This window comes from Vigna umbellata, chromosome 10 (assembly GCF_029865625.1).
Source record: "Vigna umbellata cultivar VRB3 chromosome 10, Vumbellata_1.0, whole genome shotgun sequence".
NCBI lineage: Eukaryota > Viridiplantae > Streptophyta > Magnoliopsida > Fabales > Fabaceae > Vigna > Vigna umbellata.
The window spans coordinates 12,844,935-12,870,983 of NC_142174.1; the positions used below are offsets into that span (position 1 = coordinate 12,844,935).

The 26,049-nt window shown below is 33.4% G+C and overlaps 4 protein-coding genes and 1 pseudogene across 8 annotated transcripts; 3 read left to right on the forward strand and 2 right to left on the reverse strand.

The window, feature by feature from the left end:
• Positions 1–629: 629 nt before the first annotated feature.
• On the reverse strand, positions 630–3,554 carry LOC124846653 (pentatricopeptide repeat-containing protein At1g32415, mitochondrial-like). The gene has a single exon (XM_088100399.1). It carries the CDS (start codon positions 3,258–3,260, stop codon positions 1,104–1,106), a length of 2,157 nt encoding a protein of 718 aa, XP_087956525.1. The 5' UTR covers positions 3,261–3,554; the 3' UTR covers positions 630–1,103.
• A 6,308-nt stretch (positions 3,555–9,862) lies between these two features.
• Positions 9,863–21,265, reverse strand: DRT101 (phosphoglucosamine mutase-like protein). Of its 5 annotated transcripts, XM_088100401.1 has the most exons (12): positions 21,127–21,265; positions 17,802–17,901; positions 17,062–17,574; positions 13,791–13,871; positions 13,432–13,694; positions 13,216–13,335; positions 12,718–12,860; positions 12,342–12,593; positions 11,413–11,825; positions 11,149–11,324; positions 10,492–10,588; positions 9,863–10,271 (listed from the first exon to the last, which is right to left on the reverse strand). In XM_088100401.1, exons 4-12 carry the CDS (start codon positions 13,849–13,851, stop codon positions 10,117–10,119), a joined length of 1,680 nt encoding a protein of 559 aa, XP_087956527.1. In that variant the 5' UTR covers positions 13,852–13,871; positions 17,062–17,574; positions 17,802–17,901; positions 21,127–21,265; the 3' UTR covers positions 9,863–10,116. The 5 variants fall into 5 exon arrangements, with proteins under 5 accessions (XP_087956527.1, XP_087956530.1, XP_087956526.1 ...); XM_088100404.1 differs by lacking the exon at positions 17,062–17,574 and having other exon boundaries at positions 13,791–13,833; XM_088100400.1 differs by lacking the exon at positions 17,062–17,574.
• On the forward strand, positions 13,943–14,704 carry LOC124831090 (uncharacterized). Its single transcript, XM_047304981.2, has one exon. The coding sequence runs from the start codon at positions 14,300–14,302 to the stop codon at positions 14,606–14,608; it is 309 nt and encodes a 102-aa protein (XP_047160937.2). The 5' UTR covers positions 13,943–14,299; the 3' UTR covers positions 14,609–14,704.
• LOC124823458 (ras-related protein RABH1b-like) lies at positions 17,908–22,454 on the forward strand. Its single transcript, XM_047295659.2, has 6 exons — positions 17,908–18,884; positions 19,306–19,376; positions 19,916–20,004; positions 20,133–20,244; positions 21,721–21,811; positions 22,085–22,454. The coding sequence occupies exons 1-6, from the start codon at positions 18,768–18,770 to the stop codon at positions 22,223–22,225; spliced, it is 621 nt and encodes a 206-aa protein (XP_047151615.1). The 5' UTR covers positions 17,908–18,767; the 3' UTR covers positions 22,226–22,454.
• A 2,166-nt stretch (positions 22,455–24,620) lies between these two features.
• LOC124823459 (BON1-associated protein 2 pseudogene) lies at positions 24,621–25,585 on the forward strand (annotated as a pseudogene).
• Positions 25,586–26,049: the final 464 nt, after the last annotated feature.

Consider the following 26,049-nt stretch of genomic DNA (forward strand, 5'->3'; position numbering starts at 1 on the left):
GAATAACAATGCACATGAAATAGAACATGACAGAATTTGATTCAAGAACTAAAAATGACTCAAACACAGGATTCCACCGAATAAAATGATAAAACAACTTGCTCAAACACAATAAACCTTCAACAAGAATACGGAAGCCTAATTAACCGAACAAACTCCATGAAACAGAGAACAAAAACTCAGAACAGCAAGACAATTCAGAAAATGAAATAGACAACACGGCTTGACAAAGGAAACACTTAGCTGAAACGCGTGGTGCTCAACCAGGCTCAGATACCACATGATGGAAGACGCTCCTGGTGATTTCAGATACAGAACTAACGAGACCTCCAGAGGCATCTTCCAGTATATAGACGCAGCGGAAATGATTCTTAGAAGTAGAAGTGAAGCGGTGTTTGGTGGCTAAATAAAATAGATCTACTCCAAGACTAGATTAGAGCTATGATGAAACGTGAACAAACAGAACTGCGATGAATGCAGCAGAAGGCAAAGTAAGATGAAGGGAAAAGCTCGGTGAAGGTGTTTGGTATGTGATGGAGTGTCTTGGTGCTTAGCTAGGGTTCCTAACTAAGGGTGGCTAGAGGAGGCTGAGGTCTCTCTTTGGCCGGTGACTAAGAGTAGAATGAGGCTGAGTCATCTCAACAACTATTCATTACAAAAAACTCAAAGTGTGTACAGGGGGGGAGAGAGGTGAATTTATAGAAGCATTCATCCCTCTCCACGCTGCCTTAGGTGCTCCTGATGATCAGGACCCCTTCACGGTTCAAAATACATGTGTATAGCCAAGTTTTACATGAATCAAACACGTGGAGACCAATCTACAAAACGTGGATGCAGTGTTCTTCGTCAGTGCTGGGCGCAGGTTGATGTTCGCTGGGCGCCAGCTCGCTGGGTGAGGTTCATGGTCCGCTGGGCGAGTCCGGCTTCTTCTAAGTGAAGATTTGCTTCACTTCTCCCTCTTTTGATATATCTTTAAATCTTTCTTAGAGCTTTTTCACCATGCTACTAGTGATGGACTCTTGAATGGAGTTTGGGCTTGGGCCCAAAGTCATCAGGAAGCCAAGTGTCCTATTTAGATAATTGCAAATAACACCTCTTACCTCTTAAAAACATGCATGCAATTTATCGTCCGGGAAGAAAATATGAACTGTCCCCTTCACCAATATCCAACTACATCCGGGTGCCTTCCTCACACCCTTCAACCTCATTTCTTTTCTTAATCTCATCTCCTCGATATGCCTATCATTTGCGGCATATATGTTACAAAGGGCCACATGCCCAGGCGCATTTAAAGGATCCAATTCAAACAGTCGTTTGGCTGCACGCGTAGCAACATCTGTATCATTTTTACTCAAGCCACACACTCCAATTAGAGCCCCCCAAACGGCCTGATTTGGTTCAACAGGAAGCTTCGAAACAAACTCCTCTGCATCCTTCACCTTTCCTGCTCGACCCAGAAGATTGATAATACTGATACAATGCTCCAACCTAGGTTGAATAGCAAAAGCATTGACCATGGCAATAAAAAACTCCCGTCCTTTGTCAACAAGACCCACATGAGCACATGCTGTCAGGACACCTAGGAATGTAAGGTCATCTGGGTAAATTCCAAGTTCAATCATAGTTTCATACACTTTTATAGCTTCACTGGCCCTGCCATGATCTGAAAGACCCATGATCATGGAGTTCCAAGAAATTTTGTCCCGGCAAGTCATGTTAGAGAATACCCTATATGCATCATCTATCTCCCCACATTTTGCGTACATTGCAATTAGAGAGTTCTCAAGAATCAAATCATCTTCATTCACAGTCTTAAACTGCATACCATGTAATTGCCGCCCCTGATCTAGATATGCAACTGAACCCATAGCTCCGAATAGAATAGCATATGTAGAACTCATAGGAGAAACACCACGATCCATCATGTCAGAAAATAAGCAGAAGGCTTCAGCAATGAGCTCATTCTGTACATACCCATAAATCATCTCAGTCCACGCAATGGAATCCCTATCAGGCATGTCATTAAACAAATTCCAAGCCTCCAGTACTCGGCCAGCGCTAAGATAGCCAGCAATCATGCAAGTCGATGCAACCTTGTTCCGAGTGGGTACCATGTCAAACAACTCTTGAGCTCTAGCCAACTGACCGGCCCGAACATAACCATTTATCATGGAATTGAAACACTGATCATCAGAGTCTTTCAAATTACTTTCAAACACATTGCGAGCAGAATCCATAATACCAAGCCCAGAGTACATCCTAACAAGACCTCTATGCAACCTACCGTCATAATCATCAATCTGCCAGCTGTTAACAATAAGCTGAGCATGTACCTGTTTGCCAAGGCAACAAAAACCCAAACCTCCACAAGCATAAACAAGAGAAACAAAGGTCTCTGTGTTGGGTTGGGCATCAGAAACTCTCACCATCTCAATAAAAAGCTGCAATGCCTCTTCATACAAGCCATTCCAAGCAAACCCACCAATCATAGCAGTCCAAGAAACAATGTTTTTCTCCGGCATAGCCCGGAACAAACAATAAGCACCTTCAACATCACCCTCACGGCAATAACCAGATATCATGCTAGTCCAAGTAATCACATTCTTAAACTCCATCTTCCCAAACAATTCTCTAGCCTCGTCCATTCTACCACTCTCAGCATACCCCGCAATCATAGCATTCCACGAAATCACATTCTTGAAAGGAGTCTTCTCAAAAACCATCCTCGCATCCTCCAAATTCCCACTCCTAAGCAACGCCACCACCATCGCGTTCCACGAAACAACATTCCTCTCAGGCATTACATCGAACACCTTCCTCGCATCTTTGATCCTCCCCGCATCTGAAAACCCACATAGCATGGCAGTCCAAGAAACAACGTTCTTCTCCAGCATGGTCTCGAAGAACCGGGAAGCCTCGTCGAGCAAGCCGGAGCGCATGTACGCTGTCAACATGGTATTGCTAGTGACGAGGTTTTTGTGAGGCATTATGTCGAACAATGCGCGAGCTTCGGCCACGTAACCATGGCGGGAGAAGTTGGAGAGTAGCTTGGTCCAGCGAACCACGCGTGCGTGAAGGTCACCTCGGGAGGAACTTTGAAGGAGGTTTCGCGCTTCGTGGTGGCAGCCATTGGATAAGTAGTGTAGGAGCAGAGGCTCGTCGCATTCGCATTGGGAATGGTTGGTGCCATAGACATAACGCACACTGCGAACTGAACATGTCAAAATCCGCACGAAGATTGAAGAATGGTGACGCAGCATGTCCGGATTCACTAACCATCGGGTTTTTTCTCAGCTTCTTCCGATTCCTCCTTTTGCTTTCGTTTTCGATTTTGAAATGGCTCCTGTTTCAGCTTTAGCTATGTTGGTGTTCTTGGGTGACCAATTGGTGGGAAAAACCAGCATCGTCACTCGCTTCATGTACGATAAATTCGATAACACCTACCATGTTTGTCCCTAAGCCCTCCAAAACCACATAAAAACTCATTACTTGGTTCCTCAAGGCTAAAACCACTTCTAAACCCTCACTATCATTTATTTGTTGTTTTTTATGTATACTAGTAAAACTAATCCTAGGCTCTTAACTTGGTTTGAATTTGATTTTCCTTTCCTTGCAGCTTAATTTATTCAGTAAACTGCTGTGCGGAACTATTATTATATTATTATTACTATTATTTTATTTTAAAAAAATGTAGGATTCAAATAAATAATCTAGATTTGATTATAAATCCTATTGTTGATTCAGCTTGTTAATTCCCCTTTGCCTTCTAAATTTTAGACTACTTTAAACCAACCACTTGTTTACCAACTTTTCTTAGACCGAAAATCTTTTTACCAAGAATTAATTAACAGTAAATATGTAATCAGAATCTCGCTGAGTATTTATCATATGTAACCTATTTAATATTCATATTAAGTGCTTAACACTGCAAACATGAAGTTGTTGGCCTATATTATACAGCATTAAGGTGTTGCTTATCAGTTAAAAGTCTTATGCATACAAGTTAACCTATTGTAGAAGATCACTCTTGGCATTAGTGATCAGCTTTGTCTAGGTAGTTTTGGATGGACAGAGTTCAATTTTCCAGACTTTAGCTGGCATGAGTTGAGTTTACCTTAAAGATGTTTTGTGGGAATTGCATGTTCTTGCTGTATAATTCTGGATACTGGCTAGTGTTGCAATCTGAAATTTACTTTGTTTTGTTTTACCAATTTTGTGAGTCTGTCAGGAAAGTCTCTACAAAGGAAGAGGAAGCAAAAGCACATGAGCTCCCCTAATATAAAAGTAACCTATTTAAGACCTATCTTTTTCTTTTGCATACATTAAATGCTTTGTTTTTGGTCAGTGTGAAATGAATAATTCAAAAAAAATTATAGATGTTTTTATGAAGAATATTTCACAATAAAAATTACAAGTATATTTTATAAATTGTTGTTTTAAGAAAATTTGGAAAAAAAATATGCAGGTGATAGATAATTTTCAAGTAAGAGATGTTTCCTATCCAATTTAAATTTGGAAAAAAATTTTGGAAAAAAAATGTTATGAAACTAGAATCAAGAAATGATATATTCACAAAGTTTAAATTGTTTAATAAATTATTGTAATTTAAATTAAGATAGAGATCGAGAGACAGTTTCCTATATCCAATTTAAACCTATTTATATACATTCATACCTGTATTTATATTTATATTCATTCAATTCTTTCAAGAATCTCAACCAAACATGAATATTAATAGCAAAATAGTAAATAGGAAACAGCTTTTAAATATAATAGATTTAAATAAATTAATACAAAATTCTTACGCTATAGTTAAAAAAGCTTACAATATATTAACTAAAATTTATTATATAAAAAATTATATTAAAAGCCTTTACAACATAATAATTTAAATTATTATACAAATATTTTCAAGAGTTTAATGATGAAAAACTTATCAGCCAACTCATTAACATTAAACTTAAATATAAAATGTAGATATTTGTTTAATATATAAAATAATTCATTTAAATACTACTACTTCACTCTACTATATTAAAATAACATCAAATATAAGTATCATTAAAATTACAATAAGTTACAAAAATACTAAAAGATATGTTATTATATATTAAAACATTAAAATTTAAATAATGATAAACTGTTTTAATCTGATAAATATATTTATAATAAAAAATAATAGAAAACAGTTATGATAAAAGAATATTATTGTCATAATAAATTCTAAAAATTGCAACTTATTATAACACACAACGATACAAATTAATCAAATTATTTTGTGCATTTAAATTTATCTGTTCAATATTTTATGATTTTTATTTGCACATTTTTATCATTATGTCTTATAAAAAAGATCATGTTGTGATTTTTTTTTTCTTTTTACCTAATTAAAAGCTATTAAACCACGTTAGGCAAATAAAATCTTACTTAATGGTGATTTTATTTTGCATTATCATACTTTAATAATAGTCATACACACCATTTGACAAGATGTAATAATTTGCCTATTGCACTTAAAAAATATCAGATGATTTTCTACTACACTGTGGAACCAAAGTGATTATGTGATTTTATAGTATATGGTGAACCAGATTCAAATGTAGAGACCAACATTTTTTTAGGAAGTCACATAAAATTTAAGATGGTTAAAATTTTTGGGTGACCCTAAATATATAACTCCTAATATACAAGATAATTTTACCTGAAATTTAAAAACATGAATTAGTGTAATTTTGATATCTGTCCATCTAGATTGCTAAAAAAAATACTCTTATTTAACAGATATTAACATATAAAATTCACAGTAAACAGACAGTAATCACAAAAATTTATTGTGAATATTCGTGATCCATAAAAACCTTAAATAAAAATTTAATTTTTAATTTTAATTTAATTTAAGTTAATTTATATTTTATTAGATTCAATTTATTTAAAATTAAATTTTAATTTATATTATTTTATATATTTTTTATGTAATTTTATTTAGATATTATTTTAAAATATTATAAAATATAAGTATTCTTATATTTTAAAATATTGAGACAGACTTTATATCAACTCTATCTCGAATGGACACAATCCCAAATAAACTCTATCCCAGATATTCTCAATCCTAGATAGACTCTATCTTAGATAGATTCTATCCTAGATACAGTCTACCCAAATACACTTTACACAAAATAGACTCTATCTTAGATAGCCTTTACTTGTATAGACTCTACCTCAGATAGACTCTACCCTAGATAGACTATATCCTATATAGATTCTATCCCAAATAGATTCTATCACAAATAGATTCTATCCCAAATAGACTCTACTCTAAATAGACTTTGCTCTAGATAAACCCTACCTCATATAGACTCTACCCTAGATACACTCTATCTCATATAGACTCTACTCCATGTACACTTTACCCATATACATTCTACCTCATATACACTCAACCATAGATAGACTTTACCCATGTAGACTTTATCCCAAATATATAGACTATATCCCATATAAACTCTATCCCAAATATAATCTACCCCATATAGACTATATCCCATATAGAGTCTACCCTAGATAGGCTCTACCCTAGATAGAATCTCAGATAAATTCTACTCCATATAGACTCTACCCATATAGACTTTACCTAAGATAAACTTTACCTCATATAAACTCTACCCAAGATAGACTCTACCCCATATAGACTCTACCCCAAATAGACTCTACTCCAAATAGACTCTATCCCATATAGACTCTATCCCATATAGACTCTATTTCATATCGACTCTATTCATAAACTCTATCTCAAATAAACTCTACTCCAAATTGACTATACTTTAGATAAACTATACTTTTAATAGACTCTACTTCAAATATACTCTACCTCGTATAGATTCTACCTAAAATAAACTCTATCTTAGATAGATTCTACCTATATAAATTATGTTTCAAAGATTTTATTTTTGTAAGATAATATTGTTTGAAAAGTTTTTCTTCACAACAACATAAATGTAGGTTAAATTGATATAAACTTTAAAAATAAATTATGATTAAATTTTTTTTTTGATAGTTGGTGATGTTGTCAATAATATATTAAAAATAAATTGAAAATTTTAGTTTCAAATGTCATAAATTAAATATTTTATTTTATTTTGTTTAGTTTGATACGCTATTTGTTTTTCACAATGTCGCACATTAAATTTGATCCACTAACAGTAACGTTGTTGCGCATTTCACATCAATCAACGATGTAAGGTACTTGATGGACCAAATGCTCTATAGATCACACTTGAGCCTTAGATGAAATTTTATATTTGATAAAAGATATATATATATAATTTTTAATATTGGTTTTTGAATTTTGTAATAGTTGAACAAGGTGATTTTCCATATTTAAGTAATGTAGTCTTTTAGTATAATATATTTAGCAAATTGTTTTAATAAATTTATATTTTAAAATTTATATTATATATTATTTTGAAAAAAAATCATTGATAAAATAAGAAAAACCAATTCACAGGTTCAAATTTTGACAAAACTGTTTAATAAAATATTATTTAGATAATCTAATTTTTTCTTCTGTCTGGTCCTAGTTTTATATGTAATCTTCATGCAATATGTATTTTCTGGGGTAGTTTAGTTGAGATGATTTTGTAGTGGACATGTAATTAGTTTTTGTTTTTGTTATCAAAACATTGTTATGGCCTTGACTTTTTTTTATTGTAACAATGTGCACTCTTTTATTTTTGTAGGATTTATGGTTATTTTCTGTTTGAGTTTGAATATGTGCTTTTTCTATTTTATTTCTTCTCTCTTTTCTTCTATTCATAGAAATTTAATAAAATTAAATTCTTCTCTCTCTTTCTCTCTCTTTTCTTCTTTTATAATTTGATACACAGCTCATTGAATTGATTTACTTATGCTAATTCTTTTTGCTATGATTTATTCACAAATTAATTGGTTAGTAGTTTTATAGATAGGAAGAAGCTACTAAACAATGATGAAACTATTAATAATGCTCCGTCTTTGAGAAAAACAAAATTGATTATTTCTTTTTCTTTTTCATTCTACTCATTAACAATTTTTGCACTCCAGATTATTTTTTAGTGTCGTGGGTGAAATTATCTAGTAAGTAAAGTTAAATTTGTAAACGAATTTTTAAATCAACCAAATGGATGTTTGATTTTGTAGATAGAATAATTAGTTTAAGAAAATGAGGTAAGCTTTATATATATATATATATATATATATATATATATATATATATGTATATGTATATGTAGATGTATATATATGTACATGTATATATATGTACATATGTGTATATATATGTACATATGTGTATATATATGTACATATGTGTATATATATATGTACATATGTGTATATATATCTACATATGTGTGTATATATCTACATATGTGTATATATATATATATATATATATATATATATATATATATATATATATATATATATATATATATATATGGGTTTGTTAACGCGGGTACGCCTGTTTTTCAGTTGGTACATTTTAGCAATATGAATTTTAAGTTTTAAGGTTAAGGGTACCCAAACCCTTACTCAACTTTCTCTCAATTCTTTCTCTTTCATCTCTCTCACTCCAACCTTTCCTATGTAATCCTACTGTATTTTCAATTGAAAAAATCAGAAACACTTGCTTAATCCTAATCCACCTTCTTCAGTTATCCAATTTGTTTCTCTCTCATCTCCATACTCTCCCTCACCCACACACAACAACCCACGACACCGCAATTTGTTGCTCTTGCTATGTTCGTTCATTTTTTTTCCACTTTAATAACAATATAATTGATAATGTTGATGTTGATTTTTGATTGGAGGACTGTATTATATATTTTTCCTTCTTATTATTATTAAATTTCATTTTTAAATTAAGTTAGGATAAGGATCACAGAGAAAATGTTGGAGTAAGAGAGATGAAAGAGAAAAGGTTGAGAAAAATGAGTAAGGGTTTGGAGATTTCTTTTATATATATATATATATATATATATATATATATATATATATATATATATATATATATATATATATATATATATATATATATATATATATACTCTTAGCATATTTGATTATATGTAATCAACTAATAATTGAAAATAGTTTTTTTTTCCTTTTTTTTAACCACGGTTCAGTTTCAAAAAATATTAATCATAGTATTTATACATCACTAACATAACAATATTCTATCAGCTACATTATTCTTCTACACGTTTTATTTTACAAAAAGAAAAAAAAAAACTTAGCTGGGAATTTAAACATTGCTCTTTTCTTTCTTTTATTATTGTTTAAATGATTTAAAGTACTATTAAAGAAGTACTGGACTAAGTATACTTATATAATGAAACGTGTATTTTAAAGTAAATAAAATATAATTATTTTTAAGCTAAGCTTGTTTTTTCAGTATAAGAATTGGTATGCTTCTTTACAATAGCAAATGCAAAATTCACAAAGTAAAGTATTTAAACAAGCAATGGTTTTTTAGTATGATATTTCACTATTTTTTACATTCAAGGAATTAATGGTTGAGCATGAATTATAACAATAAATATAAAATAAAAATAAACCAATCATAAGCCCGTCAAGCTCTCTTAACCTTGTGGTCGTGGGTTCGAGCCCACGTGGACGGTTTACTTGTTGTCCTTTTGTTTTACTTAAGATTTTTTCATCTTCTTGATCGATCAACAACAAATAATGCCTTAATATTAAACTTTAATGTACTATTTCCTAATAATCTATACATTTAAATTTCTTAACAAAATCTTCTACATTACTAAGGAATTGCTTGCACAAACTTTAATAAAATAAACTCAAGTCTCGTGTGGAATAGAGATAGTCACAACATAATACATAACTTTATTAATTAGTTTTGTAAGGTTCAATAAGATGTAAACCACCATGTCGGAGATGTTAATATGCAGAAGTAACAGACATAGAATAACACCACCCTCCTTAAAAGTAAAAGCAAGAGAAATTTTATTAGAAAAATCCATGGTTAGATAACCTTAAAAGCTAAGAGTAGATTATGTTGTAATATGAAATGAAAAATAAAAGGAAGACATGGAAGGAAAAGGAGTTGCTGCGGTGTTAGGAGCTACCGAGCCCCAAGAATTGGTCCACAAACTTAGCCACAGAGTTGGCTAGTGTATCAGCTGCTTCCTGCGTGGATGCCTCAGCATATACACGAACAACATCCTCAGTACCAGATGGTCGCACAAAGCATCGACCTTTGTGGTACTTCCCTGTAAACCCACATAAGAAATGAACCAAGCTGCAATATTAGCATTAATTCTACATCTTAATCTTCTACCTGAAAGGCTTCAAGGGATGAATGATATATGTCACAGGCTGAAAGTGAAAATGTGAGGGTAGTGGAGCTTTATTTCAAACAAATATGTAATTCAAACACACACATGTCATGTCAACAAATAGAAAAGGAAAAGGAAAAGCCAAAAGAGATACCAGTTTCCGCGTTGATGGCTTCTTGTAAACCAGGGGGGCTAACAACCACAGTTTCTGCATTTGCTGTAATCACAGCATTTCTGTCGGCAACTTTAACCTGACAGTTGATAAAGGCCAAAGCAAGCATTCATTTCAGAATTGCGAAGCACCTTGTATACATAAATAAATGAATAAAGTGACAGTAGAGTGATAATCACATATAAAGCAAAAGTTGGCACATGCTAAGAAGGGATGGATGATTAAAGTATTTAAATTGAATAATAACACTAAATCCTAAATTAAACAGAAACTTCACAAATAAGGTTAAATGTGAAGTTTCGGGTTTAAAGCATTGTCATTGGCTTGTAGATATAAGCAATTCAGAAAGAAAATGATAAAACAGTGTGAATGGAACCTGATCCATGTTAAAACAAAGACTTTCAAGCTAACTGAGTTTGAACGTTTAAATTAACATAATTGAAATTATGATTAACATTTCAAGTATATTAATTTTACTATGTAAAAATTATTATCTTAAATAGGAGAATATCAGGAGCATATATGTATGCGTGTTTGTGTTCCAAATTAAACTTCTGACACTTAAAAAAAAAAAGATTGAAGTTCTGATAGCAGTGCAAAAATCTCTAGCTTCAGAAAAGATAAATGATAAAGGTTAACCTTGAGCTGCCTGCTTGGTAAATCGCGATAAAGTTCATTCCATCTATGCACTGACCATCCCATGTACTGTAATATGACTTCGACCAAGAGCAATCCACTCAAAGCATCTCCAACAGCTTGGTTGATCAACTTACTGACTGCCAATAACCTCAAAGCAGCCTTTTTCCCTTCTGAACCTAGAACAAACAATCAAAAGATTTCTATTTCTTTCAGCACTTCAATCTTGCAAGTAAAGTGAGAATAATCAGAAACCACTGAACAAACCATTGGATCCTGAAGAAATCTCCTTGGTTTTGGCCTCCAACCACCCCACGAAAGATTCTGAAAATAAGACAGTTCCATGGCCATTTGCCTCAAAGTAGATACCAATATCAAATTCAGCAGCTTTTTCATGTAGGTATTTAACGCCAGTTGGAGTAAAATTAACTTCTAGTCCTAACTGTTTAAGATAATTAGTAGATGCCCCGTTTGCATAGGCAGTCTGTACAACACCAAGACGGGCCTGGTGGGAATTTGTTACGCCTTCATTCTCATTAAGAAAGCTCAGTTGCTCCCTAATAAATACGGCAAACAGGGATAGTATCTTGTCCCCATCAACAAGATCGATCCTACCACTGCTTTCAGGTGGTACAATAAAATAAACAAGCCGATCAGCATCTCCATCCAAACTAGCGCACCTACAAACTAGAACTAGCTCCATTAGTAAAGACCATAATAAATAAGACCAACATAGCAGCACCAAAAGAATGCATCTATTAAATCAAATGGTAGATCTATGTATCCAGCTTCAGATAAGAACTCTCTGCAGCTTTCCCAAAAACACCCACATCACATACACCCTCCACCACCAATTATATGAAAGAAAGATGACATGCAGGCAATAAACACAATCCTTTTAGGTTGAATGATTTTTGTTCATTATTTTTAAAAGTGAAAGTTATTTCAAGATTGTGTTAACAATTATCAATTCATGGTTACAGATTTGTAAGTTTCAATGGATGACAAATCCTCCATTTCTACTATTATCATTGGAATTACTTGCAATAACTATGCAGAATGATTAAACATTTCAACTGCTTTTGCTAAAAAGATAACCACAAACTATTGGAGAATCAGTCGGACACATACTAGTAATTTCAAGCAGCATGCTTGCATGAACTTCACTTCTAGGACAAGATGATCAGCAGACTAACCTTATCCCAGCATCTTTAGAATCAAAGCCATGAGGAGCAACCTTCTCTTTCTGCACATAATCAGCACCCACTCCATCATTCAGTACACCTCCATCTTCACTGCTGTTCCGAACCTCAATAACCAAAGCATTCAACAAACTCCCTAAAACTTTAAGTTTCACTCCACCAACTCCATTGGATCCATCCACAATCACTTTATTGTTTAGTCCATCAAACTTACGTTTTTCAGCAGGGATCAAATCCTCCAAGCACCTGATTCAATCACACGACAATCCTAGAAGGATGTAATCAGCAATGACTTAAACATAAACAAAATAATGGAACAACATGAAGCAATGTCCATCTACTACCATAGCAATGTCTGCATTGGTCTGACCTGAATGAGCTTGAAAGCTGTTCAAAGTAATCCTGCTCTGAAGCTTGCATGCCCTTATTTCGGGCCCGAACCATCCAGTGCAATTGTGGAGTTGTCAAGACCCCCATGTCCGTCGCAACAGCTCCCACAACTGAAGTGACCCCCTTCATTTTCATCCAAGTATATGCAATTAAAATCAGCCAAACAAAATAAAATCTGGTACAAAATCACATCATTTATGACTCTTGTACCCCCAACTGTGTTATTGACACAGTGGGAAAATGCAAACAAATCCAGCCACAAAGGCAATTGCAGGTACTTCAAAAACCTTAACATTGCGGCCGAAATATCAGTTGCAGACAGTTCTTAAAACCATGATGACTCTTATACGCCCAAGGTTTTAAAAAATAATCTATGACCATGCTTTCAGCAACATCATCAATGTTTTTAGCGTGTCCATGAAAACTGCATCGGCCGCACTTGTCCCCGTGAAACTGCAATTTAGAACCTTGTGCATACCTGTCTAGCTGCTTCAAGCAAAGCATCTCCACTAGGCCTAGTGTCTCTCCCCAAAAGCACTTCTGCCTGGCTGACCCCATCCATCAAGATCCCTTCTTTCGCCACGAATTCATTGATCAACTGCCGGTAATACATACGCACGTACATAACAACATTCACCAAACACAATTTATAAAAAATGGTAATGTGGGAAGAAATAATTTAGCCATTACTAACCAGAAGGAGGTGTTGGGGAGAAAGAGCATTGGCGAGGGCGTCGGCGAAGGGTTCCCAATGCTGCGAGAGCATGCCACCATTAGGGTCAGCTATTTTGACTCCATTATCAGAAACTTTGTTGTGTGAGGCAGTGATCATGAGACCGATGATGGAACCGGTCTTGAGCGATCTAAGGGCTGCGAGGATTCCCACTCTGTAGAGCGTCGATGGGAGAAGCGACGCATCGGCCCTGAAGCCGGCGGTGCCGTACGATAGCTTCACTCCTGACACGACCAAAGTAAGTGGGAAAGAACAACATAAAAGAAAAGATTGTGCTGTCGTTATAAAGAGAAATGGAAGACGTGAAAGAAGTAACGAACCTTGAGGAGGCGAGAAGCGAGAAGAAGAGCTGAGAAGCAGAGACTGTTGTTCGTCGTTCATGGCGGAAGAGTTACAGATTGCTTCTCAGATGTGCCCAAAGTCATAAAAATTGTCAAAGTAAAGTGATATTCATTTTTTATTTTTTTTATTCATGAATAAATTATATAGATTTATTTTATATATAATTTAGATCTAAATCATAAGTACAACATGTTCAATTAGTGAAATAAATTTTGGAACCACACATGTATTTATTAATTGTTGTTAGTTGCTTTTAATCCTATAAAACTACAGTTAAATAAATAAATTTGATGTAGTTTAATTTAATTCTAAACAAAATAACAAAACCAAATGACAACTATATTTTATCTATTAAAAATTAAACCGGTTCGATTAAAAACATAAAATTTTAAATATTTAACGAAACAAAAAAGATTAGGTTAGGAGCAGGCATTACACATAACACAGCACAAGTTCTAGAGAAGACAACCTTAGCCAAAAACAAAGCATGGGTTTACTGTGGTGGCGAAAGGGGAATAAACCCCAACAAAATTCCCAATCCTCCTCAATTCCCAAATCCAATGCCGCAGACACAACCAAACCCCTCGCTGAGGCCCCAGGCATGAACGGCGCCGTCGAGGTTCCCCGACCAGCCAACGCCACCGTGTCGGTTTTCGAGTTCGGCTCCGTCGCCGCCTCCAACGACAAGGTCACGCTAGCCGGCTACTGCCCCGTATCTGAAGACTTCGAGCCGTGCCGCTGGGAGATCCTCCCAGCAACTCAGTCCAACGCGCCTCAGTTTCGCGTAGTTTTTTGATCTCATCTCTCTCTTCTACTTGTTCTGCTTATGCTTATGGGATTCAATTTTATCTACTTTTGCTATAAAATCACCTTCGAGTTGCTTTTAGCGAAATTCTCCTCTCTTGTGTGCTTTTTCTAATCTCTCTTTTCTTTTCGTCTTGTCAATTTGTTTACATTGAATCCATGTGATGTTCACAGTTTCTTGAATTGGCACTTTGTCATTTTGGGTTAAATGTTTCTGTATCAAAGTCCCAATGGGTTCAAATTACCTAATAACTAGTCTGGGAGTTAGAACACTCAGAATAATAACTATCTTGTTTTACTTTGAGTGCTGTTTAAGTTATTTAGCAACTTTTTTCCAAATTCGGCATTAGGATCCATGATTTTGGTGATGAATCACGCTTTTAAATGGATTTGAAAACTAAACTTATATGGTAGATGTTTTTTAGGAGGATATTGCAGTGATCATGTTCCTCTGATAGGTCATGGCGTTCATAGACACCAGTTTCCTCAGAACTTATTCTGCAGTGATTCATTCTCTAAATTTTAGTTTACTCATTTTCTTCTGTGTTTTCTGAATATATTTGCATCATTTGGTGCAGTACTCTGTGTTTGGTGTTTGGATTTAGACAATAGTTGCAATAAGAAAATATTTTTATCTTTACTTCCAAATCCTTGAGAACAGGATTAAACCTAATCAATTTGTAAACTTTCATCAAACACTCACCCAAAAGTTTGTCTTTATGGCATCACAAATGGATTCACATGCTGATAATACAGAGGACACAACTCAAAATCAAGAACAAGCAAGTCAAACACTTATTTAGGAATCTAATACCCCTTTAACATCATCTTCGTACAAGCCAAGCCATATCTCATAAATTTAGAACCGATCTAATGACCAGGATCCTGGCTTCTCATAATTTATTTATTTTCTCGGTTATATTTTACTTTTTTTTAATATGGTAATAATAATACTCTGAAATTTTCATCCTAAGGATTTGTTAATTTTTTTATAATAATTTTACAAAAATGTAAAAGTAAAAAAATGTATATTGAAAAAAAATTATTTCATGTTTTGTACTTTTTCGAAAGTATGTTTATCATCGACAAATTTGGTTCTTAAAAAGAAGTATGTTTTATCAATGTTTTGTATGGTTATTGATATTTTTCGTTTTATTTATTTATTTCACTTTCAGTTTAAAAAAAAAGTTAAACTTTGAGTCAGAAAAATAAAATTCATACTCAGATTATTCATAAGAATTAAAAATATTTGTTGGTGCTAAAAGCATTTATACACGTTTTTTAAAATTAAGTAATTTATTTTTATTGAAAATTAATCATTGTAACATTAAATAATCTAGCAAAAGTAAATTATAATTTTCATCTGAAAAAGTTAAATGTTTGTTAAAAAATATTATTATTATATTTAAAAATAATAAAAAGAAACCCACAAGAGAGTCATGTCTTTGGTATTGTGTTTTAATTAGTGATAAAAGTACAGTAAAATATAATAGAATGAGATGGATCGAAGGAAATATAATAATAATTCATTTGAAATAAACATAAACAGAATTAAATATGTTTTTTTACTTTCATATAAATTTTATTCTTAATTTTTATTATCTTTTAAGAAGTATAGTTTAGGATAAAATGTATAAATACAAAATAGTCATTTTTATATGCTATAGAAGATTTGTTCTATAACACGCATATTAGTTAAGATGAAGACAAAATAAAATCGGTTTCGGTTCATATTTTTTCCATTTTATTTTCATTGTTAATGTTATGAGCGGTGCTCCCTCCACCACCAAACTATGCTTCCTCCACCTCTCCAAATTCTTTTAATTTCAACTTTATCCTTAAATTAAAACTTTTTCTATTTTTACCATTAGGATATTTTAATTTATTTAAAATCCTACTTCTTATTTACTCACTGGGCAGCTACACCCCCTCAATCTTACGGATCTTTCTTTCCCATCTCCGTTTCACGTTTCACTTCTTCTCCATTGTTTCTTTTTCCTTCATTTCTTTCTTTCCCATTTTTCTATTGGTTTCATTACTCAGTATTCACTGTATCATCACCAGCAGATAAAAATGACACCAATACAGTCAGCAGAGATACTCCTACAAACTAGTCCCAGTCCACACATGTTGATTCCTTGTGTGTGAAATTCATTAATCACTCCAAAAGCATTTTATTTTAAAAAACTATTATTCATCTCAGAAATGCCTTACAGGTCTACGTACACACTTTAAAAACATTGTCATGCAGAATTTTGAGTTTGTCATAAATATCAGACCCAAAACTTTGTTTGTAGCATAAGAGAAACAAATATGAATTCATGAACTTTGAAGGTCGGAAAGGATTAAAGAACACATAACTAATTGGAGCAAAAACAAAAATGGAAGCAGCATGAAAATGAAATTCATACCAGCATGGTAATGGTGCTACCTTGTTTTTCTTACCTCAGTAGAGATTAACAGTGTTGCACTTCTTCCTATCTCGTAGTCTCAGTATTATAGGTTCCTTTCCCCATGCTATTTCAAAAGGGGCCATTAGATCCATTCAAGAACCGCCACCCTTTCCATCTTCTTGTTTGCTTATTGTCTAAGGTGGTCCCCTCTTTAACTCCTCATCACATTTCTTCTCTTCCTTCCATCAAAATCTCACTACCACTCATATTTATTCAAATATACTAATCATAAATTACTATATTAAATAGTTTTCGAAGTTATAACTTTCTATAATAAATTTACCTTTTACGGATGTTCACATCCGCTTAGTTCACATCCGTTGAAGTTATAACTTTCTATAATAAATTTATCCTACGATGTTCACATCCGTTTACTGTGTAAGATTTATTAAGATTTATTATGTATCTGGGACGAACCTGCACCGCACCTTTACTACTTTTCCCACTGTATCTTCGATGAGTTCTCTGCACCACCGTCTACCTTTGTAACCTCCCACTAAGCATACTGCAAAACACACTCACACCACCACCACACTCACAGCACAAACCACCACACCCGCACAATGAAACAGTCCGAGGTAAAAAGGAAGAAGAGTTTATGTACTTGTCGTTGCATGCATTAATTCATATAGGAGACTATTATTAGGTCATTAATGGAATAGGTAGAAGTTGAAAAATATTAATCCCAAAAATTAAATTTTATTGGAGGGCAAAACAGGAACGAGGAGGTACCAGGAGCAATCCGTGGTGGTGTAGGGAGCAACGGTCTAATGTTATAGATTGAATAAGTGGATAACTTTTATTTTGACTTCATGTTTCTCCACTCCACAACCTATCACCAATTCAAACGTAAGATATCATTGAAGTAATGAAGTTTTATAATTTTTTCATGAAAGTTATTTACATAAAAAGCATCTCAACAACTTAAAAGTTTTTTATTTTTAAAACTAATATTTTCGTTATTTTTTCTTCTTTAATAATCATTGATTCAAATACTTTCTCTCTAATGAACAAAAGTTAGTTGTTAATAGAATTTTAACACAAAATCAGCCTTATATAATATTAGATCTTTTTTTTTTTCTTTTTGGCAAGCAGTAATTATTTTATTTTTGGAGACTTTGATCAGATTGAATCCAAAGACAGTGTAACAATTCAGTTTAACTGAATTCAATAATGTATTTGTTTTTCGTGGATTTCTTTTACCATAAGAAAGTTAGAACATCTGAATTTATATATACTACTTAGAAGTACTATCTAAAAATGATGGATTATCCAAAGTCTTAGAATTTCAAGGTGCTATATAATTTCTCTTGTCATTAGTAACAAATAGTATACTATTGATAGTCTATTTTTTACAGCATTAATCCAAACAAAATTCGATATATATAGTTGTTTAACTTTTATAGTACTAACTATTTAAAGTAATGTCTAAGTTGATTTTTCATCCCTGGATGATTTATGTGAGAATGCATGTAAGTTCTTATTATTGTTATTATTATTATTATTATTATTATTATTATTATTATTATTATTGTGAAGTCATATAAAAATTTCTGTGTAGCGCACCAAAAACGTTAGATTTCTGTTTAAATTACACTAACACAAATATGTTGAGCATGGTTGAGAGAGAAAGGAGGAAATCTGAATGAGAAGAGACATTTTGTTAAGGTGTGTTGTGTTGTGTGAGGGGCAGTGAAAATGGCGCCAGTATCAGCTCTTGCAAAGTACAAACTGGTGTTTTTGGGTGATCAGTCTGTGGGAAAAACCAGTATCATCACACGTTTCATGTATGACAAATTTGACAACACTTATCAGGTCATCAGATCCACTTTCTCATTCAATTACCCTGTTCATCATCATGATCATTGATCTGAATATATCATATATGTTTTTGGTATTCAAATAATAGATCAGGGTGGGATCATGGGTTTCAATTTGTGATGGTTCATCATATTCTGTTACCTATAAAAACTGCTAAATTTATAGGGCAATGCAAGGGGAGTTTGTGTGGTGAAACATGACAGAGAGGTGAAGGAATTGAAACTTTCAGGGAGAGAGTAATTTCAATTATGGTATCTAATGTGTCCAAAGCATATACATATTTTTTATCCATAATCGAATAAGGAAAATGTCTTCTCGGAAAGTTGTGTTATAAGCATAATGCGCTTGAAAATTTTGCACAGTATACATTTTGTCATTTTCTTTTGCTTTACTTGTTATTATTTTTTCCAAACAGGCCACGATTGGTATTGATTTTTTATCAAAAACTATGTATCTTGAAGATCGAACTGTTCGGCTGCAGCTGTGGTAAGATGTTGTATGTTGAAATTCTATCAGTAGTGGGAAGGGAAAAGAGGTTTAACAGATATAATTTTGAAAGTGAAGGAAAAATATTGTATTAAGGAAGTAAATTCCCTCTTTAGCAATACGTGAAGGATGCAGCAATTTGCTATTAACTATTCTTGATTATTCTGCTCTACAAATTTTTTCATGAAGTTCTTTTGGTCTTAGATCATTAGTATCTAGAAGCCACTTTTGGACTCTGACTAAAGATAGGTAGACTTGCAATCAGATTTATATATAAATTCTCAGGGGCTGAGAGGAATTCTCAGACAGTAATTCTATACTAAAGAATTTTTACATTACTATATGTATCTTGTTTAGCTTCATCACTTCAGGTGTAAGAAAATGCTAGTTATTGGTTAATCAGTGTGAGGTCCATGGAGTTTGGTGTGTTTAATTTCTACTTTGGGCTAAATATATTATAACATTAAAGGATTCCTTCATTTAATACTCTGTTTTTAATTTTCTTCCCCACAAAACCTTTCTTGTTTTTATCATGACAGGGATACAGCTGGTCAAGAAAGATTTAGAAGTCTTATTCCAAGCTACATTAGGGACTCATCTGTTGCTGTCATTGCTTATGATGTTGCAAGTATGCCATTTCTTTTTGCTGATTGTTAACAATAACAACAATAATAATACTTGAGTTCCTCAAGGGAATGTGTGTCCAAGAGCACCAAAAAAGCAGATGCATTCTTATTCAATTTTCTTATGAAATAGGCCGTCAGACTTTCCTAAACACATCAAAGTGGATTGAAGAGGTGCGCAGTGAGAGAGGCAATGATGTTATTATTGTACTTGTGGGGAACAAAACTGATCTTGTGGATAAGAGGTAAGAATGATTTTATCAGACGGTTTATTCTGACATGTTTCTTTTGTTTTCTATTAATTACCACCTCTTTGATTTTGATCAATTCCTAATACATGACTTTTTGACCATTTTAGTACCTTCTTTTCTATAGTATGCATATGAGAGAGATGGAGCTGGGTAAATATGGAAGAGGGTCTGTAAAAGTTATGAACACATTTAGTTAAAATATGTGCCTGCTTCAGTTTCCAGGAAAATTTGTTAAAATATGAGTGTGTATGTGTTCTTAATCTAGCCGAACACAAGTTACAAAATAAATGTTGTTTCCTGAATTGGTGAACTTGGAAAGTGCTTCATTCTCCCAAATCCTAACTAGTGCTTTAAGAGTGCTGTTTAAATTTGAAGGTGTCACTGGATCACTTCTACTTAGAACCGTCAAGTCAGCCCATTAACAAGATTTGGCCCTAGTCCACGTGGATTGGGACAAAAAAGCCCACAGGCAAAAAAATTATGTTATTGAAAAAGTCCCAGGGCTAAAAGCCCCAAAGTCCTATTCGTCAGGACCAGCCATCCGCCTTTTTTTTTTACAAAAATTTATGTACAAAAATATAAAATCATCATATCAAATTATACCAAACAGATCACTCACGCAAGGCATTATGCAGGCACCAAATAATAAAACCCCACATGTTTAAGTAATCAGAAAAAATGCATTGCTTTTAGAGAGAGAAAGATATAGAAAAGGTTGAAAAGTAATGGAGAGATGATTAACCCAGATTGAGAAATGTAGAGAATAAGTTTATGATAGATGAAAGATGTGTTCATTTGGGAACCCGAGTAAACTGTTCTCAGAACATCACGGTGAAACTAAAAGCACGAGAAGAAGTATTTGAAAGAAAACCTAACCTCGTTCACGATTCTTCTTTCAACCACTCGATCGTTGATATCGTCGCCGCCTATACCACCGTGCGTTGCCGCCGCCTGTACTGCTATGCGCTGCCGTCTCAGTAGATTGTTGTGGAGCTCTTAAAGGTAAACGTTTGTCAAGAAAACAGGATGTCCAGGGTCAACAGAGGAAAAATGGGGTTTTGGGACTAGGGGCTAACCCGGCCCTAATTTAATCCCAACCCATTTTCTGGGGTTTTGGGGGCTAGGGGCTCTGGAAAAAGCCCCCTCAAAGGTGGGTCAAACAAAATGGGCCTCAGTGTAGAAAAGGCCAGGGTTGGCCTTGGGGCTTTGAAAAAATTTGACAGCTCTACTTCTACTACATCACATAAGTCTTAGAAATTAGCAGAGCCCTATATTGTCCCTTGAAGGAAAGATCTGGATTTGATCCTAACCTTTGGTTGCTTGAATTGTTTGGCACTCGAAATGTTACATGCTCGACTTACGTTGTTGTTTTGATGTCTTGTAAAAGTGTTCTTTTAAACTTTCCATTTTTCTGCTCATTTCTGATGCCACCTTTTACTTATGAGCAATATAATTTGCACGAGTCTGTAGGCAAGTCTCTACTGAGGAAGGGGAAGCTAAGTCTCGTGAACTAAATGTGATGTTTATTGAAGCTAGTGCCAAAGCTGGCTTCAATATAAAGGTAAGCCTCCTCTACTTTTGCAATATTTGTGTAATTAATTGTCTGTTTAATAAGAGCGATTCTATGCAATATTGGTAATTGTATATAATCACTTCCATATAATTTTGACCACTTGTAAGATGAAATTGACCACATTTTCACATTGTGGGTAGAGTGTTGCAGTTATGACTTTCAAAAAGCCAATTGTTTGAGTTACATGATTACCTGCATCTGCTTGCATGGTTTTGCTTATTTACTGGTTTTGACTTATTGACATGTGAAACCTATATTTAGGCCCTCTTCAGAAAAATTGCTGCTGCATTGCCTGGAATGGAAACACTATCTTCCACAAAACAAGATGACATGGTTGACGTGAACCTGAGATCTTCTGCTGGTCATGACTCTCAACCTGATTCAGGAGGATGTGCTTGCTGAATGTGCCTTATCTTGAATTTCTGTAACTTTTTTCTCTGTTCTACTTTTTTTGAAATGTAAAGGTTCATTTGTGTTTTAGGCTTTTTACTCCATTTTATAACAGAAACTACAGATGGCTGATAGAACAACTAATATTGTTATACAATTGTGTAGTTGTTGGCTATTCATTGTTACTTTATCATTTTTGAAATCTGAAATATAAACATTCACAGATTCACTTTCTTCTTCATTATTGCTTAAAGAGATCTAGAGATGCCAACACATGCATTTGTAGATTCAACACAACGCAATCAATAGTTATTAAAGAAAGCATCTGAGTTAAATAATCTAAAATGAACAAAAAGTGTTGCTTCTTCTGTTTTTGGTCCTATAACTTTTTTAAGAATGCTTAGTTTTAGTTGTTCGAATCAAGTTTTTAAACTTTTAAAATTAACAAAGTTTAATCCAATTCTTAATTTCCCGGTAAATTTCTAAAAGACATACAAAGAAAACAATCACGTCAAAAATAAAATATTATTTCAACAACTAAAATATCAAAAGAAAATGCAGAACTTTACAAAAAAAAGGTTGTTTAAATTATTCTTTCCAGTATCCTTCAAGACAAGACATCTTTAGTAGATCCTATTCAAATAAATGATGAAAGGAAACAAAAATAGAATGAATTTATACTTTGAAGGAGGCCTTGAGGTCCCTCTTAATGAAAAACAACCCAATAAAAAAAACAAAAGTATGCAACCGAAGTAGTTCTCTTACGAAAAAAATTACGAGAAACAATATATGATATAATTAATCACAAAAGAGAATGTTAAAATTTTTAATATAAAAAAAAACTGTGAGAAGTAAAAGTTTACCAACACGAACCAATCAATTAAACTAAAATTAAATAAACACGAGGATAAAATACTCATATCAAAATCATTTATACAACTAACTAACACATCAAAATTATAATCTGCCCAAATTTATAGATAAAAAAAAGTCTATAAAAAGACAATGGTTCAAAAATTGATTTTTCTAACATAAGACCTCCTATTCTATAAATCCTTTTCTGAAAATTATATTCTAGAAAACATGTTCTAAAGTTCTTTTCAAAATATACAATCCAAAAATTACTTTTATGTAGGATAAATTATTATTTTGAAAATCCAAGAGTGCAAAAAAACATGTGGAGATACCGAAAAAAAAAGGCTAAATTTTATGACATTAATTTTCTTGTTCCAGCTCCGTTACTAAATGCCCAACCCAGAACAATAAATTAGGAAAAAATATGTTTTTAATTTATATAATTTAAAATACATGAATAAAACATTTATTTTTAAAATGATTGAATTTATCTTTTTATATTTAAGTTATCATTTATGTTTAAAGAAAATACTAAATTACATGTCTTTATTTATAAACTTAAAGAACAACACATCCACTTGAAAAATATAAAAAAACAAAATACGATTTGAAAAAGAAAGTATAACGATAAAAAAACATTATTTTCTCCTAAGAAGAACACGTGAGGTAGCATTCTCCAAATTCCAAACTAGTAACCTTCCTGGTGTCTCTCCAATTTATTTTTGTCAAGAAAGTCATTAGTTGACTTAGTCTACAAATAAACCCTTCTTTTAATCAAATCATAAATTTCCTGTTAACACATGGAACACGATCAATTAAAACCAAATCAAACATTTCATTTTCTTAAGGGTGTTTTGACTTTTCAAAAAAATATTCCAACTAAAAAATAAATTCGAAAATACCATAAATTGATAACTACCTATCACTCTCACGCAATCATCTGTCTCGTTAATTTACCTTTTTGTTTATAAGTTTTAAAATGAATTTTTTATTACAAATAACCTAATTACAGGCTAAAAAGTCATATACTTTAGTTTATTTGTAAATATATTGAATTTATAATGATGGATTTAACAATAAAATCACTCGTTAACTTAATGAGAAACCATCAATCAACTTTAAACTTGGAATCTAAACATTTTTTTGAAAATGTTAATCAAATAGTCGATTGAATATAAACAAAATTCCACGTCAAATAAAATAAAATTAGAGATATAAATATGTATCAACCTTTCCAAACATGGTCAACTTTAAAAACATTAGTCATATATATACCCAGTTGTTTCCATTAAAAATATCAATTAATAAATTTCAATAAAGTCTTGGTCGTTATAAATTTTCTTTAATAACTTAAAAACGGTAAATAGAGAGAATAAATAAAAACGTGTAATATTATAATTGTATAAAAGGATTGAAAATTGTGTCCAACTGAAACTTCCTCGTAAGACACGTCCTTATGTAGGTTGTAATAACGGCTGATATTCAAAGGCACAGGAAAGTGCTTCACCATTAAAAAGAAGCAACCTCTTTCTTTCTCTCTTCTTTCTCCAACGTTTCCCAAACTTCATAATATTTAACTCTTTTCTTCTTCCTTCTCTTCATCACAAATCTTGTACATACATTTTATCGTTTAAACAACGAATCATAAATCACGATGTCAAGAACAGTGGAAGTAACAGTTTTATCCGCAGAGAATCTCCAAATGAACAAAAAACCCGTAAAAGGATACACATTTGTGACGGTTCACTCCGACGCCGGCACCGACGCAGGTGCTGTCACGAAAGTGGATTCAGAGGGTGGAAGCTACCCTTCGTGGAATGACAAGGTTGTGGTGAACGTGCCGTTGCATGCAAGGTTCATAACGGTGGAGGTGAAGTCCAAAACGACGTCGTCGTCATCGTTGACGGGTTCTAACAGTGTCGGCGTTGCACGAATACCGGTTTCTGATTTCATTGGAGGGTACGTGCCAGAAAATCAGCTGCATTTCTTGAGCTACAGGTTGTGGGACGGTAATGTTAAGAGAAATGGGGTTATAAATATTTCGGTGAGGGTGAAAGTATCGGAACGTTCCTCATGTAGTTCCAATTCTATGCCATTTGCGGCGGTAACAGGGATGCCGGTGGCCGGTAATGGCTCCACCGGAGTTGTCACGGGGATTCCAGCTCTTTGGTTAAACTACCAAAGAAATCTCTGAAAATGTAAAATTGATTTATTTGATATTAGATTGCTCCAATTTAATATGCAATTATATTAGATGGAGAGAGTTTTATATTCAACTTGATTGTCTCTATGGTGTATACAATGAGGGGTTCAGTTTCTGATGTACTGAAAAAGGAAAGTCTTATTCATTGATTCGAAGAGGATTTGCGAAAAAAAAAAGATATCGATATAAAACATCTGTCTGTGAATGTAAATCTTTCATTATTTTGTGCACTCATAATTATAATAAAAGTTCAACTATTAAATTGATGAATATGAACTTAATTTGTATAAACAAAAAAAAAAGAAATAAGTAAAAATGGTGTCACTGTCCGCTCTTGGAGTATGATCTTTTTTGGATGTTCAGTATCTAGGAAAAACCAGCATCATCATGTATGACAAATTTGACGCACTTTTAGAATTACTATGTCGTGCAACATTTTGTGTGTGTGTGTGTTGTGTGTGTGTGTGTGTGTGTGTGTGTGTGTGTGTTGTGTGTGTGTGTGTGTGGTGTGTGTGTGTGTGTGTGTGTGTGTGTGTGTGGTGTGTGTGTGGTGTGTGTGTGTGTGTGTGTGTGTGTGTGTGTGTGTGTGTGTGTGTGTGTGTGTGTGTGTTGTGTGTGTGTGTGTGTGTGTGTGTGTGTGTGTGTGTTGTGTGTGTGTGTGTGTGGTGTGTGTGTGTGTGTGTGTGTGTGTGTGTGTGTGTGTGTGTGTGTGTGTGTGTGTGTGTGTGTGTGTGTGTGGTGTGTGTGTGTGTGTGTGTGTGTGTGTGTGTGTGTGTGT